The 19,438-nt window shown below is 36.0% G+C and overlaps 1 protein-coding gene across 1 annotated transcript; it reads left to right on the forward strand.

The window, feature by feature from the left end:
• Nucleotides 1–297: 297 nt before the first annotated feature.
• On the forward strand, nucleotides 298–6,076 carry LOC128552858 (E3 ubiquitin-protein ligase TRIM71-like). The gene is made up of 5 exons (XM_053533928.1): nucleotides 298–1,411; nucleotides 1,846–1,916; nucleotides 3,302–3,388; nucleotides 4,393–4,503; nucleotides 5,211–6,076. The coding sequence occupies exons 1-5, from the start codon at nucleotides 448–450 to the stop codon at nucleotides 5,403–5,405; spliced, it is 1,428 nt and encodes a 475-aa protein (XP_053389903.1). The 5' UTR covers nucleotides 298–447; the 3' UTR covers nucleotides 5,406–6,076.
• The last annotated feature ends 13,362 nt before the right edge of the window (nucleotides 6,077–19,438 follow it).

The raw sequence follows: 19,438 nt of genomic DNA on the forward strand, positions 1-19,438 counted from the left end.
CAAAGATATTATTTCATTTTGCGATAGATGTACTATTCGCGCGCGGTATTTGTAACAATGTTATTAATGAGAAAAGGTGAATCGAATAGTGAAAGCATTATCCTTGACAAAATAGTTGTACTACTTTTGAATCGTATTGACTATAAAGAAAACCCTGACTTACCATGAAGCAAACCCTGAATAACAAATAAAGACGTAATCGACTTTCCCGATCGATTTCTATTTATGCACGCACGTTTACCGCGTCAGTCAGAGTTATTGGAAATAAAGATCATAGACAGCTTCAATAGCTACATTCAACTTTACACCACTTGGCGGGTTATCGATCGATATATATTATGTACATACCATTCAGGTTTTTCAGTTTGCAAAAGGAAGTAACCTTAATCTAATGATATTTTATATTTTTAAATTATTTTAGTCTAAGTGATTAAAACTAGATATAACATGGAAGTTTCTGGTAGGAAGGCTACGGAAGACGAAGAAGACACTACTAGAGAATTCAATGAACTCTGTGAACCGTGCAAGGATGAACAAGTTGAGACAAGTGCGAATGGTATATGTCAGGAATGTAAGGAATATATGTGCAACAGGTGTTTTCGGCATCATCTTAAAGCAAGGCTTTGTAGGAAGCATGTCTTGGTCGTAAACCCTGCTTCGATGCCGTTGCAGGACACCGACGTTAGTGTTGAGAAATGTAAACAACACGTGAATGAAACGATTAAATACTACTGTCGTAAGCATGAAATTGTAGGATGTGGTGATTATATGATTCAAGAGCAAGGTGGTTGTAAACCAGAATATATAAAGGATGTATCGAAGAATTTCCAAGAAAAGGAATATTTTAAAACCTTAATAAAGAAGCTCGATACAATGTCATCTACAAACAAAGAAAGTGAAAAAAACATCCGAGATAATCAAAGAAAAACTAGATTGATGCATGAAAAGGCACTAAAAGAAATAAGAAAGTTTAGAAAAGACATTAATATGTATTTGGACAAGGCTGAAAACGATGCAATATCTGAACTAAATCATTCAAAGTCTGAAAATGAAAAACGACTGCACCAGCTGGTGGAAGACTGCGAGGGAATTTCAGCCAAAATCAAGGATTTGAAACAAAAGTTGAACAGTCGAGTCTATCAAGGCAGCGAATTATTCATTTATGCAGCTAACTGCAAATCAGATGTTCGCGACATTGAACATGCTGTTGCTCAGCTTCAGTCCGATCAGCAGCTAAAAACGTTCACATTTGTTCCAGATGAACAGCTGCTTAAAACAATTGCTTCAGAGAGAAAACTTGGTTGTTTAGATGTTCCAGCTATTGATAACACAACGCTAACGTCTAAAACAAGGAGTCAAAAACCCGCAAACCAGAAAAACAAAACCAAACAGGCCGCCGAGAAGAAAGGAGGTATTGTACTGTAATAATTTTGTGAAACCGCTTCATAAATGATACTTCATCTAAAAAGTTTTCTTCCTTCTTAAAACGTGAAAAATTATACATTTTAGGCAATACTGTAGAAATTTATTCTCAACAGCATAATGATTTGAATATCTGTCTTGCCCGTTAAGAAGCTTATTACCTCCCTTTTATAGATATAAAACTATATTTTTGACGCATTAGATTTATAAATCGTCACCTCAGTGCAAAAAGTGGATAACTCCAATGACTTAAAGAAGGACTTATTCACTTTTTGCACTAAGGTGACGAAATATATGAGTCTTCAAAATATGCAATGACAAGGAATAAAATAGAAATTGAATTATGCCAATGTTCAATACAGTAACTGCTGCTTTTTGATCCCATATAAATTGATAAATTAATAATTTTGCTTTCATTTTCAGTTTCAGATTGGAATTCACATGCTGAGTTTGCTAGAGCATATTCAAGTTCAGACTTTTCCTATTTAAAACAGGTATACTTTAAATCATACCTTTACTCTTATTAGTGGGTAGTTATTGTATGTTTGCAACGTAAAAAAAGAAAGATACTTAATTGATTTAATCATATTTTATTGCTTCTGAACACACAATACATAGCACATATACGTAATAAGTAACAAAAGCAAATGGGTTGGGCTACAAGTTATTAAAACATTAGAAATCAGCCCTTAAGAGAATAACACCCGAAGGAGATTTTGATAACATTCTGTAAACTTAACTATGCTCATTTATTGGACTTAAATACATATGGCAGAATAACAAGACAGCATGATTAATCGTTTCGTTTCTTCTGTCTTCATAGCTTGTTGGCGCCCTGTCACCACGAAAGCACGAGGACGCGACAAAAGTAGGGCGACAACACGACAAATTTAATGTCGTTTTGGCGCTTATTTTGTCGTGTTTTCCTGCTGCCGAGGACGCCCCGCGACAAAATCAATCGTCTAGTACCCCATAGTGCCAAGTTCATGTCATTTTATTTTTTCATTGCTGTAGACAAAAACAGTTATTTTCTTTTGTTATCAGGGTGACATTTAGTCGGCCATTTAGGCCCTTCTGCGCATGTCAACCGGAAGGCTAAACAAAAATCTGCCATTCCATATGTTGTTGTGTGGCGCCTCCGCCAGCGCATCAGACCTCAAGATGTGTCGTGGTGCAATCCCCCTGCACACACATACACACACACACGTACGCACGCACGCTCACACACGCAAACACCTTCATACACACGTACGCACGCACGCTCACACACGCAAACACCTTCCCCTCCCACCCAACCCCTCCCGTCAGCACAAAGACAGCCAACTTGACAGAAACAATTCATTTTCAAGTTCACAATATCATTTGATTGCTGTTATGTTAGAAAATAATTAACTGTGACATCCTTTTCTATCGGTCTCTCAGATTGTGTTTTGGTTTAACAGTTGGTGACCGGATAACAAAGACTGTATTATGGAATTTTTACTGCAGGCTGTAGGCATGCATGTGCTCAGTTTGGATCTAGTTTCGTTACAGTATTGTATTATGTCATGATTATTTATGAAACCTAAATTATTCTTATACGACATATTCTAAAGATACACGCATAGAATAAAATTATATGTGGAACACAAAACATCACTGACGTTTATAATGTATGTATTTAACAGTCTGATCCACTTGTACATGTGGAAATGTATGAACAATACCTATAACCCCTTTAGATAAACAAAATATATTTAAGAAAGAAATAAATAGTTGTTTACTAACCTAAGGAGACAGCATGTTAATTTATTGGTTTTGCTATTGGTATGAAAAAAAAAAAAGATTTTATTATTGTTTCTTTTTTCTCTGAGACTTATTCATTCTACTAATGTTTTAGCCCACAGCAGAACAGTTGGCATTGAACAATATAATTTACACAGACTCGACTGATGTTGATGCTGAAATAAAGGACAAACTCGAACAGGTAATATGTGTAAAGAAAAATAAGACGTTACTTATTTGTATTGTCTGTATTATAATTTCACTAAGTTATATAAGTTTTAAGCCGATTTTCGACAGTATTTCCTTATACAATGTATAACAGTTAAGAGTTAACTTCTATTAAAGTTACTAGGTTCTATACCAGAATTAACTTGTTCTTCACATGTAACTTGCAACTGGGGGGAGCGGAAGAGAGGGGGGGGGGGGTTCAGAATGGCCGGGCCCCCAATAATTTGACCGATTAAGGTTATTATCTTAGCAATTTTTGACAGCGGGTCAATTTTAGCTGTGCCCTGCAGTTTTGTAATTGTTTTAGATGGGCTAAACACGCACAACTAAAAAAAAATTAAAAAAACGTTGTTTACGTTTCCTTGATCTGGGTCTGTTATAGGTCGGCTGATTTTCAAAATGTGTCCAACCGCAACCCCCCCCCCCCCCCGCCCCCAACCCCCAATCTGAAAATGCTTCCTACGTGCCTGGAACAGATGTATGTTGTACTTTCTACCTACTTAGTTTACCAAGTGTGTCCCAGGTGACAGTGCTTAATACAAGATAAAGATAAGAAATCCTACTTAAAAGGGGCACTGATACATATTCATACCTTCATACTTAATATGACAAGCTTAATGTTACAACCACCAGGCAACGCTTCTTTCATTATATTAAGAACGAGCCATGCTCTGAATATTGACATGACTCAGTGTTGTTATATTTTCTGATTCTTTGAGACCCCGGAGTACTCATTTTACTATGACAGAATTCTGCTTCATCCGCTATTAGGGGGCTTGAGAGGTGTTGCACATTTCATTACTTCTCATGAACAGACTCGATCAAACCGAGTCTACGATTATATTGCTTGGTTGCGTTTTATGCTTCAAATATTATCGGCATTCCGCTGGTTTAAATACCACAAAAATAGAATCGCTATCAAATAGATCTATATGATACCATTTGAAAATTTTTACAAATTGTTCATTTGTTCTGTAGATTATGGAGATGACAGGCTGTGCCCAAGACAAGGCTGAAATAGCTCTTTATGATAATCTAAATGACACGGATGAAGCTGTCAATTCAATTTTAATGGGCACCGTAGATGAGGTAGTTTTATACATTTTTATCTGCTGTACAATAGAATATATTATGCACAGGCACACAAACTTATATTTACTTATACGTACATTTGTACGTGCATCTATTACATAAACGATTTTACACATTTTGAAATAATTGTCCCTTATTTTGCTCTTAGTTACTTGAAAGAGTTGATATCATAATGAAAATGTGTCATCATAAAATATATGTTCAGTCGCAAAACAAGTCAGTCCAAACTGGTATTTCTAGCTTAATGACCCTAGATTTGGTCAAATTGAGAAAACATGAAATAGGTCCGTTCAATAAATATGATATAATATAGATCAGGTTCAATCACAAGCAAGCTTTGCCAGTTTTCTCGGAAATAGTAAGTATCCTTGTTTAATTAAAAAACGGCCTCCCAGTAACTTTGGACAATTTTGGTGGAAATGAATCAAACTTCTACAAACTTCACGTTCTAAGCTAGGTTTTCTTCGATATCCAGCAAGTTCATTCTAAAATCTTAGAAATAATTACCCTTGATATAGTCAGTATTGTCCGCGACTGCGCATTGACTTTGACCTTAAATAGACTTTTAAGAATGAGTATCAAGCCAAATGATACAAATTAATTTCAGCGAAAGTTTTAGTGTTTTGAAAACTCTACAAATTGGTTCTGAATAACAATGTTACTCTTTCATTTAGATTAAACTTTATTTCTTTCTTTTTTACCAGGGTGAATGGATCGATTGGCCACCTAGAAAACAGAAAACCCCAGTAGACCGAGCGATAAGACATATTGATAACATAGCGCCATGGTCTTCTTGGGTACAGGACCGGCCGATCAGAACTGATAACAGATCTGAGCGAAACAAAGAATCCAGAAATGAGATGTTTTCTCGTAGAAGAGGACGAGGACGAAGGTTTTAATCATGGTGATGACGAGAGCGGGACAGGAACTCATGTGATAATATCAGTCTCTCAGTGACTCTCAGTCCTTAAACAGTGTCAAAAGACTCTTGTTATACCAGTCTGCTATTGATTTTCTTGATTGCATTCTATGCTTTCAAAGTATCTGTCTGAGGTTTTCTTATCTATCATAACAGCAGTCGTGTCATGAATCAGTGCTTAGAGCACGAACGCTGGATGATGTACATTTCATTACCTTTCATTACCAGCCTCTGCTATTATTTTGCTTAGTTACATTCCATGCTTCCAAAGAACCATTCTATATATTGTACATCTCAACACAGTAGAGTTTCAGTGTCATGTGCTGTTAGAGGTCGTAACAGGTGTTGGACGCGTCGTTACCTCTCGGGCACAGATACAATCAAACCGACATCACTATTTTAGTGCTTGCCTACGTTATATGCTTCGTAATGATCTTTCTGTATGTCGGTTTTATCCTCCGCTTGATAGAATCTCACTTAAGCCGGTGCTAGGCTGCGTGAGGGTGCAGCAAGTTTCACAACCTCTTTTGAACAGACTCGTTCAAACTGAGTCTGTTATTAATTTGCCAGGTTGTGGCATGTGCTGTCAAAGTTTTAACATAAGGTTTAAAAGTTAATAAACCAATATCAGAATAGATATTAGATCTTAAAGTCGTCTTTGTTTGTGTTTGGTTATTTTATCACCATTCAAAATATCACAGATAAAAACGCAACTAAGCTACCGTAAAGTTTTCTAATAATAGAACTAATTCCTTGAATGAAGATTACGTCATATTCAAAGTAAAGCACCAAATGTTCCCAAATAAAGTAATGATTAAATCAAAACCCTGGAAGGACTGATAGCCAGTGCTTATTGCGTGATATTTCAACCGATCAACATTTCATTGTGTATAGACAGGTCATGATTTGAACAATGTTGGTAGAGGTTCACTAGACAATGCTACATACCAATAATTTTAATCTCTGTGCATTGTGGTTCAAGACAAGAAGACTTTTAAAGGTTTTCCCTATACAATTCAATGTAAAATGGTGGGGACCAAATTCAACCCTAACCATAAACCTAACCCTTAACCCTGACCCTTACCCTAAGCCTATCCCTAACACTAGAGCGGAGTGAATTCCGAAAATTTCTAATATGAATATAAAGTTATATAATTATTGTAGAATCCGTTGCTGACACATTCACACAACACCAAGATTATAAAAAATATGGGATTATTTTTTTCACACCTCCAGAATATTTGTATGATGCGGTCACTGAAATAGACGGAAAACTCAAACAACGCGAGGTTGAAACTTCGTAGTTGATTTAGAGCTATAGCCAGTTGCTAAAGCACTGGCGTAAAATGATGTAAACAAGCAAAACTATCATCTTTTAACTTTTTGTAGAATAATCAATTAAATGAAGTTAATGGGACGCAACTTTGAAGTTAGAAAAAAGTGTGTGGGGTATGATAAAATTTATCTGCAAAGAAATGCAAAGTTTCGGTACATGAAATGTATACTGTTTCAACTGTTATTAGTACACAAAGGAATGCTCACTAAAATAAAGAGGAAAAAAACTCAGTTAAGAAAGTTATTGTTGAATTACATACGACTTATTTTAAACATTCAAAGTCAACAATTAATAAATTTTTGTGTGAAAAAATAGCACTTTAGCTTGTCCAAACATTAAGCCTACAGATTCTAATTTAAAGAAAAAAAGTGAAATAAGTTCACTATCTTTAGTTTCATTTTGCATACCTGAAGCTTAAACACAGTATTTAGTTTGTTTACAAAGTAGTACATATGAAAAGATTTAAGGTAGCAGGGTACACTTAGATTCGAAAATTTTGGGCACGGACAGTCTTATATGTAGCGAGTCGCAATATTTCATTTCTCTTATGTGCAGAATCAGGGTGGCCATTTTATAAATTGCGTGCATGTTTCGTGCTTTTAATTAATGGCAAGATCAGGATTCTCATACAAGAATAAAGAAAGTTATCAAATTGCATTTCTCAATTTAATAGTCCTTACTGAACTTCAGGATATAAACGGAATGGGGGCCTATCAAGCTCGTTTTTTTTCCACAAAATAGCGAAAATGTTCTCGAGTATCAATCAACAAGCACGGAACCCTTCCGTGATTTGAATTTTTCCGCGAAAAGGTGTCTCATTGATTCATACAAAGTTTTACAACTGACATGAGAATTTTACATGTGTCGGCTGTATAAATTTTCTAAAGAATTAACAATCATTTTCTCTCACCTTAATTTACAGATATCCAAAATCGAGAAGTTCTAATTATAATAAATATTGATGGGGCCAAAATTCGAGGTGTACCCTGCTACCTTAAGATTTTTCAGTTAATGAACAAAAGAGGGTTTTACTAGTTCTGAACTTTTATATGTCTTTCGCAAGTTAAACCAAATAAAAATGTTTTCAATAGCATGAAAAGAAGTCTGTATGAGAGACTCTAAAATTGCCCACCCTTTATGCCAAAATTTAGCCAAAATTTACAAATTGTCGTTACGAGACAAAGGACGTAAAATACATCCGTGTTTACCATTTTTTGGCATGATTTAACGTATTTTGTCATTAGGAATGATATAAGGGCAATTTTGCATCATTTTGCGAAAATAAAATGTCCCCACCCCCTATTTTCCTATTTCATGGGGTCCCTACCGTCCGAACATCCCCCTGCTTGACGAAATGGCTTAGCTGGTTGGCCAGATGTAAGCTGTGTGGGTTAATAATGATAAACATGATGTTTTTAGTGTACCAGAGCCCTGCTACTGGAGCTAGAATCTAAAAGAAATCGTATGCGTCTATATTGACTTTTATGCTTTTATGTGTCCTCATCGTAACATTTTTGAGCTGCTGTGCCGTCAGGTAGCGTTTTAAGTCCCCAGAAAGTTTAGAAAATCAAAGAAGAGTTTCTAAACTATGTGAAACCGCACAAATAAAAGATTTCTTTCGAAATTTAATTTTCGCAGATTTCCCTTAAGGTAGCAGGGTACACTTCGATTCGAAATTTTGGGCACGGACAGTCTTATATGTAGCGAGTCGCAATATTGCATTTCTCTTATGTGCAGAATCAGGGTGGCCATTTTATAAATTGCGTGCATGTTTCGTGCTTTTAATTAATGGCAAGATCAGGATTCTCATACAAGAATAAGAAAGTTATCAAAATGAAAGTTTTACACCATCCATGAAAAATAGCATGCCAAAATTATCAATTTTGCACTTTTTGAACAGCTTGCAATGATTCCGCTGCAAGAATAATGCCCAAATTTATTGCATTTCTCAATTTAATAGTCCTTATTGAACTTCAGGATATAAACGGAATGGGGGCCCATCCAGCTCGTTTTTTCCCCACAAAATAGCGAAAATGTTCCTGAGTATCAATCAACAAGCACGGAACCCTTCCGTGATTTGAATTTTTCCGCGAAAAGGTGTCTCATTGATTCATACAAAGCTACTAGTAGTTAGTTTTACAAATGACATGAGAATTTTACATGTGTCGGCTGTATAAATTTTCTAAAGAATTAACAATCATTTTCTCTCACCTTAATTTACAGATATTCAAAATCACGAAATTCTAATTATAATAAATATTGATGGGGGCCAAAATTCGAAGTGTACCCTGCTACCTATAATGGTGGTAAAAGAAGGCCACATTCTAAAACCAAGAGCATATTCCCCTAAATACATTAAACCATTACTGATACAGAAGTCAAGTTGCTTGCAATAAGGACCTAAAAATTATTCCATTATTAATTTTCAGCTAGGTGTTCACGAAATACAATGCACTTAAAGAAACACATTCACCAAACTTTTGAAAATGTATTTTCTTAAACATCTTTTAAATATGGCATGAAATTTGGTTGAGAGGTCGAATCATTTTAAATATGTGCAAAATAACTTTCAAATCTCATTCTCAAAACTTGCTAATACACAGCAGGAATGTCAATGATCAAAAATTCAAAAATACGGTTATCCTCACTTTTATGCCATTTAAAATTTGTCCTTGAATTCTCCACCATACTTTTCATTACTCTGTTTTCACATGTTGCACGAGACTGCTATCATTCATGTAAAAACAATCGAGGTCAGACAAGTTGTAAATGCAGTACCATCTAAACGTAATTTAGTGAGTATTATATCAATTCAGGAACATGTCCTCATTTCTGCATGAAGTGTGAAAGTAGCAATATGCGTCCCCTTAAAGAAAATATAGATTACAACGTAAAAGGAAAGACTCAATACTGTTGGAAAAATACTCTAGACATTAAAATATTTGTTATCTTATCAATGAAACTATATTTGTATTATCCTAAAGATTTTGGATATAATTTCCTAATTTTACCAACCCAGATCCATTCCAAATCTTATGCAAAATCCTCTGTGTGTCTAAAATCTTTTGTGTTGTATTTTATTATTTTTCTACAAAGAGTCAGCAGATTTAACAGAAAAATCAGCATACGTGCATACGACTTTACAGTCAAGATTGCTATTAACCATAATTTTGAATTCTAGGAAGCAGACAGCACGATCGAGCGAAATAACGTCAATTGTGAAAAAAACTCTCTAAACCTGATGTAAAAATATATAACACAATAACTTCTAACCGCCTACGTTTAACTCGAAAGTATTTCATTTTTTGTATGTATGCTACATTTGTATTAAGCAGTCATTTTTCTTTTTTGAAGGAGACTGCAAAATGATCAGTTGCGGCCAATTTTAAATTTACTTGTAGCAGTTATCGCTCATTGTATTGAAAGTTTGAATTTGTCTGTAAAATTATATGTTAAATTACATACATATGGTTGCACTGTGGAGTAGCAGAAATGTTTATGTACAAATGTTGTTTGATGCTATTGCATGATGGTGATATCTCTAGCAGTATTATTGAATACTGCTTATATAAAAAGCAGCAAGTGTGTCAGCATTATTATTATTATTATTATTATTATTATTCGGCGACGCCGTCTAAATTCGTTTTCGTTACCTATGCCACGTGACTTCAGTTTGCAAATCAAAGTACTTGATAACGCATTATAGATAATTTATCAAAATGGAAGATTTATGCAACACTCTGCCTGATTGGACGAGAGTGTCAATTTCTTTCACTCTGTTGATTGTGCTACGCTGAGTGAAATGTAGACAAAGCGTTTATCCTAAACGACGCTGTTCGCAGTTTTAAAGCTAACTTTGGCTTAGTATATTTAGCAAGAATATTGATATATCTCAAAATGATAAGTAAGTTTAATAAATATGATAAAAACCTGTTCAAATACCAACATATATCAAATTAAAGAAAGAGCTGAATACGGCCTGCGTATCACATGAATAAGGGTGTGATAAGAGTCTTTTATGTAGAGAAGTGCTTTTTAAAAGATTTTCCTTGTTACAATTGTCGTCTGTATATGAAAAGGTTTCTTGCCTTTGTGACTTATTCAGATTGCATATTAAAATGAGTACTTGTTTGCTTTGGTATATTTGTTATAAATTATTTAACTGATTTATTATATATGAATATTTTTCTTTAGTATGGTATGCAAATATTGAACTCAGTTGAAATCTGTTTTATTATATATATGCTATATAATGACTGAATCTCATCACTCTGAAATGAAGGTACGCTGCATAAGTTTATCTATGTGATATGACTACGGTCAAACTTTGCTTATGAAACAGAAATATTGAAATAATTACAATTGTATGTTTTGCTTGACCTTCACTTTTTTATAGGTGTGACGTCATTGGCCAAAGATTCATGAATAGCGAAAATGTATTTGTTAAAGCGGGATCAGTTGACCTATTTTAGAAATAAATAAAAATAATAAATAAAAAAATCCTTTAATTGATTTTTTCTCATGTATTCTAATCAAACTTGATTTGTAGCATCTTTATTAGGCCCGCAGCCAACTTTGTTCAGCTGGGACATTTAACCCCTTTTAGGGGCTGCTAGAGCTAAAACTAGAAATGCCTTTATACAGCGTCTCATGAACAGCTTGGTGGGTCTTTGTCATACTTGGTCTGGAGCATCATTATAAGGTCCTCTTCCAAATTTATTTATATAGGAACTTGGGCCCTATTAGGGCCCACTATAGCTAAAAGTAGATATGCCTTTCTTCGCTTTAACCACTAAAATGTAAAGGATTTTTATCAAACTCGTTGTGTAACAATATCGTAAGGTCTCCTGCTATTTTGTTACAAATGGGGATAGGGACCAATTTAGCTAAAAATATAAACACGTTTAATGACCTCTTCTCATGAACCGCTTCATGAATCTTCATCAAACTACTGCTGTAATTATTCGTCTAAGGATAAACGAAACAAAATTGCAACCCTACGAAACCTTTGCGAAAAATTAAAAGAGAACCATTTAAATTGTTAAAGTGCGGTATTTAGTTTTGCACTTTGAAAAAATGTTAGATGAAAGATGAATGTTAGATGAAAAATTCATAAACTTCTTTCCTTATTACAATTCGCCGACCATCATTTTTAATGATATTTCTTGTTATTATTATTATCATCATCATGCTCTTGTTAACACTGGTATAACATAAAAATTCTACGGAAGACAAAGAAAGTAACCAAACAAAATAATAGTAGACTCGATTTGATTGTGTTTGTTGATAAAATGTAATGAAGATAAGTGTGCAATACCTCTCACGCCACTTGACATCGGCTCGGATGGACTCTATGATCCCAGAGGACCAGAAAATATATTAGCAATTACAAACCTTTATTTTTTCATCATAGAAATACGATATTATTTCAGAAACCAGCTCCAATTAAATGTTGTATTGCATTTTCACATATATTTTTATTTCGCACAGCCCACATTTCTACGCTTTTTGCATATATTCATGTATAATACAAATCTTTTTAGATAACATACTGTATTTCATGTTAAATAATATAAAGCATTGCTGACATTAAATCCATTAGAAATGTATTTTCTTTAAATCAGAGTTTGAATATAAGGCTGTATATCTTCATACGCAATATCGTGTTGTGTTTTTCCTTCAAGCATTTTTTCAATGATTTTTGAAGGTAGTGGAAGACACAAGATGCCCTTCTGGTCATTATAAGGATGTGTCCTTCGGTAGAACCGCTAACTTTCATTAAACCAGTTGGGTTGCTTCCTCACATGAATAGTTCTATATATATGCCAGATCTGTAGGGTGCAAGTATTTCGAATTCAGCGACCTTGACCACATGTCAACGGATGTTCCCTCAATTTGTGTGGTATGTGGTTTTATGTGGTATCTATATTGGTCTTACTACTTTTGATAAGAGAAATGTTAATGTAAGCTAATTTGGTATTCCTCTTTAAATGTTAGAAGTAAATGTGTCGTAAATGTTGCATTTTATTCTCATTTATTTCACTTTATTGATTATTTTTGATTCCGCATCGATTTACTACAATTTATTGTAATCAGTAAAGAACTCTGTCGAGTAAATGTTTAAATGTTGTATCTATTATATTTCTAAAATACTTTGTCTACCAGTAGGTTTTATATAATTTTGATAATTTTAAAAGAGTTTTGACTCATCTAACAGATATTCTAAAGTTTAATGGTACTGTTAGAAACATAAATGTATTAAATAGAATTTAACTTTTGCTCAGCAATCAAACGTTTAGCTTTGGAACTCGCAAGTTTCGTTTTACACGTTGATGACGCATTGCTACAAATTTCGTCATTTTCATTTAGAGTGCCTAGACTTATGTGACGAACCCGCCGATTGTGAAAATCTAGAACAATCCTATGAGTGTTATCATAATAATTTCACAGAGTTTCAGGAAAGATATGAACAATGGAAGTCATCGAACCAGTATAATGAAAATGACGAAAAAAAAAAAGGGAGAAAAATGCGACAGCACTACGGTACGATGTTACATCATGATGCTACATCACAATATTATTCGATATCACGACAGTACGATGCGATTTTACAACGACACGATGCGACAGTGCAACGTTAATATCGCTTTGTCGCATTGTATTGTGTTATACTGGTAGCATCATGTTGCCGTCATGTCGTTGTCGACAAAAAGACATTTTACATTGCGCAAGAGCAGCATATTGACATTCAGCAAGTGTCGACATTTAGACGACATGGAAGTCCTGAAACATGGTAACATCGATTCGCAAATGTTAGTGCACGTAAAACTGAATTAAAAGTAAGGTAACAAAGTCTATTTAAAAATTTGTTTTCATAGGCAGGGAAACTGCTATGAATTTAGAATCAGGGCCATCAGACAAGTGGTTTCGTGCCTTGAAGAAACGGCACCCAGAGTTGTCAGAGAGAACACCTGAATGCCTAGACAGAGCCAGATGCCGTATGTCTAATCAGGAGACCATGAATGGGTGGTTCGAACTTTTGAGGAATGAGTTGGAAACCAATCAGTTAAAAGAATCACAGGTAATTTTCAAAATTTTCATACTGTAAGGTTCTTATCAATTAATCTTGAGCTCAGGCGTCTGCCGAAAAATACAAACTTTCTTTTTATTTTTCTATTGCGCTATAAAAACTTCTAAAACGATAAGACTGATAGTTGAAGTAAATGCAATAAGTTAAGTAAAATATACTGATCATTATGGTCCTGCATTTGGTCTGGAGATTGAGTACCACTTAAGCCGGCACTAAGGTGCGTGATTAGTGTTGAATTTTCAAGTAATGCCCTCAAACAGACTCAATAAAACTGCGTTGGCAATTTTCACTGTTTGCTTCTGGTTTCGGTGCTTTCAATGGCCCCGGCACCGCTAGTTCAAATATTTGTTTATAGCAATTATATATTTCAAACCATGAACATTCGTCTTGACTGCATACTCGTTAAACAGATTTTTAAGTCTATATGATAATGTCATTTTGCATTGAAACGTTGATGAAAGTGGTTGGGCAGGGAAGGAGAAGCCCAGAATCAAAGTGCTGGGACTCAAGCAGACACATACCTTCTCAGCCAAAAACGTTACTAGTGGCCACGTTACAGCTAACATCTGCATTTGCGCAGATGGTAAGATTCTACCAACAATGGTGATATTTAAGGTTAGATGGTGATTTGTTTCGTTTGTTGGGTTTTACGTTACAAACTAAAGGAAAAAAAGAAACGTAACACTTACTTTTGGTTCTTAAAAACGTATTGAACGACATCTAGATATATTTTTTTATTCAGAGTTATTTGGGCTAAACATCTATCTTGTCATACAAAAAGGGTTATTTAAATATCAAGCGGGAAAACTTTCCCACTGAGAAATAACAATAAAACGTTTCGTCGAAAAGGAAAATAGCTTGTTAGACTAAATGCTTTGGTTGACGCTAGATCACTGTGTACAACCCATCCATTTTACAGGGGTCTTTTCCACACAGAAAGTTTGATGACGGCATACCAGACAGCTGGCTGTTCGCAACATCCGAGAGTGGTTACATGGATGGGGACCTGTTCCTTTCATGGTTCAGGAGGGTTTTCGTGCCAAACTGTGTAAAGGAACGTCCAGTTTTACTGGTTCTTGATAACCACGACTCCCATGTCACACTACCACTTGTGGAATGTGCCAGAGAAAACAACATTATTCTGCTAGGGATGCCGGCACATACGACACACATATTACAGCCGCTTGACGTCAAGGTGAATATGTTGTTTAAGTTATACCATTGCTCCTTAAGTTCAAGACATTTTTCAGTGCGTGCGGAAAATGTCAAGAAATTAGCAAATCGATTCTATCTGTAAAGTATTTCCATCCTCTGCACCAGCTCAGTCGGCAGAGCATTGGACTCTAAATCGGTTGCCGGTTTCATTCTGGGTGGTAACAAAACTCTCTGTTCCCCACCTCTCCGCCTCTTTATACGTCAGTAATGTAGAAACCCAAGAAATGTGTCAAGTAACTGTCCTTAAATAATTATTCTGACTGTTAAAACGGCATAAAACCCGAAGAATCAAATCGCTTTTTTTCAGGTTAATGGTCCACTCAAGGACAGATTCAGGTCTCTTGCCGTGAAGCTGAGCTTTGTAAACCGAAGTTTTACTGTTCAGAGAGCCGAATTTCCGATCGTTTTGCGACATGCTCTAGAGCAGACTACACCAGCATCCGTGAGAGTGGCATTTGCCGTAACTGGGATAGTACCCTTTAACCCAAAAGCCATTGACACCAGTCAGCTCGTGCCACCAACGTTCAAAAAAACAAATCCTCAAAGTAAGTGGTTAAGCGCTTTTTGGTTGAGTATTTTTTACGCTGACTTATCTACTTGGATCTCTCACTGTCTGAAACTGTCATGCTATTTGTCTGAATATTAATGTGAGAAGGTTCTCAGTTCCTTACGGGGGATAAGGCGGAATTGAAATTATGCTAAATTGAGTGTTAAAAAGTAAAGTAAACAAACTAAACTAGAAGTAAGTTAGTAATCATAACAAATAAACATCATATAAATTGTACTTTTCAGAACTATCCAAACATTTAACGAACGATGTCTAATTCGCAGATAAAAGATAATATCTGTCACATAAAAACATAATAATATCGAATAACTTAATCATTCTGTTGTTTTCAGATGGAAACAAAGAGAACACTAATGTTCGTTCATGCGAAACCTGTGGCTCATTCCTAGTAAACCCTCTTGTGTACCAAGGACTTATTCCTGAGAGGATGGCCGATGTTTTGATGCCGCCGCCAATGCCTCCAATGAAGTCAGGAAAGAAGGCATCCAGGCGAGTTCCAGTGGGTAGGGTGATCAGCGGAGATGAAATGCTGAAGCTGTTGAAGGTGAGTTATTTTTGCGGAGCAAGCAGAAACTGTTTAAGAAGTTACGGCCCGTTTTAGCTGGGCCTAAAGCTGACATTTTCATCCTAAAATCGAAAGGGGTCATCTCCACACCAGGTAAGGTATTGACCTTTATTATATAAATGTGTTTGCACTCTAGACTACCAAGGCCGATACCTGTGGTGTTGCTGATGTTGTCAAATTGTACCTTGCCGGTGGCATTTCCCTCGAGGTGGCGAATACTCGTGTGCAGTTTACTGGAAAATTTCTAACCACTTCTTAAATATAATTTCTGACAGATGAAAAGACGGACGGACGACGGCAAAACAATAAATATATTTAAGCCGCGCCATGAGAAAATCAACATAGTCCACGCAGCCTGGTCAGGATCCATGCTTTTCGCTTTCAAAGCCTATTGCAATTAGAGAGACTGTTACAAAACAGCATGGATCCTGGCCAGACTGTGCGGAAGCAAACACACTATGTTGGTTTTCTCATGGCGCGGTTCATTTTATGATTTCAGGAGAAGGAAAATGCAGCGAGGAGAGAGAAGGAAGAGAAGGAGGAGAGACAGAGACAGAGGGAGGAGAGAAGGATACAGCGACAGAAAGAGGAGGAAGAGAGGCTTGTGAAAAGACAGAAGCGGGAGGAGGACAGGAGATCGAAGGCATTAAGCAAGGAAATGGACAGGATGAAGAGAGCAGTATGCGGGAGACTGGCGGCAAAGAAATTCACATGTGGTGTTTGTGGTGAAAGAGGAAGGATGAACGATGAAATTAATGGTGTCATGTGGTATGGTTGTGATGAGAGTATGTGTGAAAGGTGGTACCACGAGGAATGTTTGAGTATGCGGGAGCGAGAGTATTTGTTGGAAAGCATGAGTGAGAGGTGTGACTGGTTTTGTAGACAATGTAAACCATGGTTGTATGTAGAAGAATAAAATGATTGTGCTGTATGTCGGAGAATGAAATGATTGCTTATCATAGTTACTTGTCTAATTGTGTGTCTTTACAATGAAGACAGTCATAGTTATTATCCAGGGCGGATCTGATTAAAATCGAATAGAGTACACGTCATACTGCAAATGCACTGGAACCCCTCCCGTCTCCCGCACGAATAGACGTTTTTTTGGGGGTTTTTGGGGTTTTTTGTTGTTGTCCACTTACTTCGACCCTCCCTGGAAAAAATATTGGATCCGCCATTGATTATTGACAAAACATGAGATTTATACGTTTAAACCATGTTAATACTCAAAATATTGTGTTGTATATGTTACGGCCAGCTGTTGTATATGTTACGGCCAGAGTTGATTTTTTTTTAAATTCTCGACAGCCTTATATTAAACATTAGTAGTGGTAAACATGTCTTTTTGTCATTACCACCGACCTAAAAGTGAATCTGCGCAACAGAAGTGACGATAATTAGCGCTTTTTTCCTGTCCGATTTTTGGGTCCTGCAACATGCTAAAAACGTTACATTTACGTACCCTCTTTTGGGCCTCAGTGACGTGTCCAGTTTATTTTTAGATACAAACAAAATCGCGTTTTGTGACACAGAGGAACTGAACTTTATTCAGGTAACATTTCATGGATCTTGCATTAAAAATAAAAACATGACAGCTGAAAAGGTTGTAAAATTGTCCGAATCTGGGTCACCAACCAGTAGGATGCTTCTTTAAATTTGCAATTTAACAATCGTATTGATAATAACATATTTTGTGAAGATGTAAGGCTACGAAGCGAAGAATATGAAAAATGTTAAATATTGAGTTTACATTACAATATTTGAAAAATATGCGAATATGTACTATGATGTACAAACCAACTACGATTCAGGTCGTTTGGTTACGTATACTACCTGCAGCCAATTGTATAAAACTTTTAGCCGCGCCATGAGAAAACCAACATAGTGGGTTTGCGACCAGTATGGATCCAGACCAGCCTGCGCATCCGCGCAGTCTGGTCAGGATCCATGCTGTTCGCTTTCAAAGTCAATTGCAATTAAAGAAACTGTTAGCGCACAGCATGGATCCTGGATCCATGCTGGTCGCCAACCCACTATGCTGGTTTTCTCATGGCACGGCTCAATGTATTTTTACCTCTAACGCTTCTACGGCCATCTATACATAGCCGGAATTATGCAGAACATATTTAAAACAAAACGTCAACTCCTTTACCAGTGATGATACAACCGTAATATGTATCAAACTTACTAGAACGGTTTGCGCATGGTACACAAGAATCCTCTGGATAGTCAGGTTGGATGCTGACTCCCTCTGGCACAGTATCTGCCTGCCTCGCTGCTTCTTTCCCTGTTGGCTGGTTGGTGTTGCAAAAAGCAGCTGCGTAAGAAACAGTAAATGATAAATATCATATTTTGTTCATTCAATAATTCACATTGAAGTTAATGGACGCATTTGGCATTTACTAAGTATCAAGAATTCCAACACTTTTTTAAAAAGATTTTCTTTTTAAAACACATTTCGCAAATTGACCTACTTTTGGCTATTCCGCCTGAATTAGACTTTAGATAAGTATCCTTTCCAGGTGTAATTCGAACGTGTTAGAATGGGATTAGAACACGCACAACTTAAATCTATTTCCCAAGCAATTTACAATAGTGCACAACCGGCCTTCCATAGAACAGGACATGTTTATGTTTATACAGTGTCTTAAAGTAAAAACATAGGTATACTAGAAATTGATAAAATGATAAACAACCATTGTTTAAATATATAAAAAATGTATTATATTAAGTATTGCAAAATTCTCCTTCTATTAGCGTGACATAAGATAAAATTCATATATTCTATCGACTGATTGTTTGTTTAAAGGGTACTGTTTCCCTTGTGCGCCCCGTATAAATTTACATAATTGAGCAGCACCATGGGAAAACCAACATAGTGGCTTTGCGACCAGCATGGATCCATATCAGGCTCCATGCTGTTCACCAACAGTTTCTCTAATTCCAATAGGCTTTGAAAGCGAACAGTATGGATCCTGACCAGACTGCACGGATGCGCAGGCTAGTCAGGATCCATGCTGGTCGCAAAGCCACTATGTTGGTTTTATCATGGCGCTGCTCAATTATGGCCATTGCATTCTTACGTCATTCGTGCCTTACGTCACGAATTGGTTTCGGAGATAAGAATTTAAATTTTCTTGCATTTCGTAAACGGGACGAGATGAGATGAATAATTTTATTGAAAACTGATATTGTAGATCTATAAGGAACTAGATATGTTGCGGACTGGAAATATTCCA

This window comes from Mercenaria mercenaria, unplaced genomic scaffold (assembly GCF_021730395.1).
Source record: "Mercenaria mercenaria strain notata unplaced genomic scaffold, MADL_Memer_1 contig_3232, whole genome shotgun sequence".
Taxonomy (NCBI): domain Eukaryota; kingdom Metazoa; phylum Mollusca; class Bivalvia; order Venerida; family Veneridae; genus Mercenaria; species Mercenaria mercenaria.

Bases quoted from the DNA above. Each gene is read 5' to 3' on its own strand.
- LOC128552858 (XM_053533928.1), top strand. From the start codon at position 448: ATGGAAGTTTCTGGTAGGAAGGCTACGGAAGACGAAGAAGACACTACT. The intron at 1,412-1,845 runs GTATTGTACTGT...TTTCATTTTCAG, and splicing joins GGCCGCCGAGAAGAAAGGAG to TTTCAGATTGGAATTCACAT. The intron at 3,389-4,392 runs GTAATATGTGTA...TTTGTTCTGTAG, and splicing joins TAAAGGACAAACTCGAACAG to ATTATGGAGATGACAGGCTG.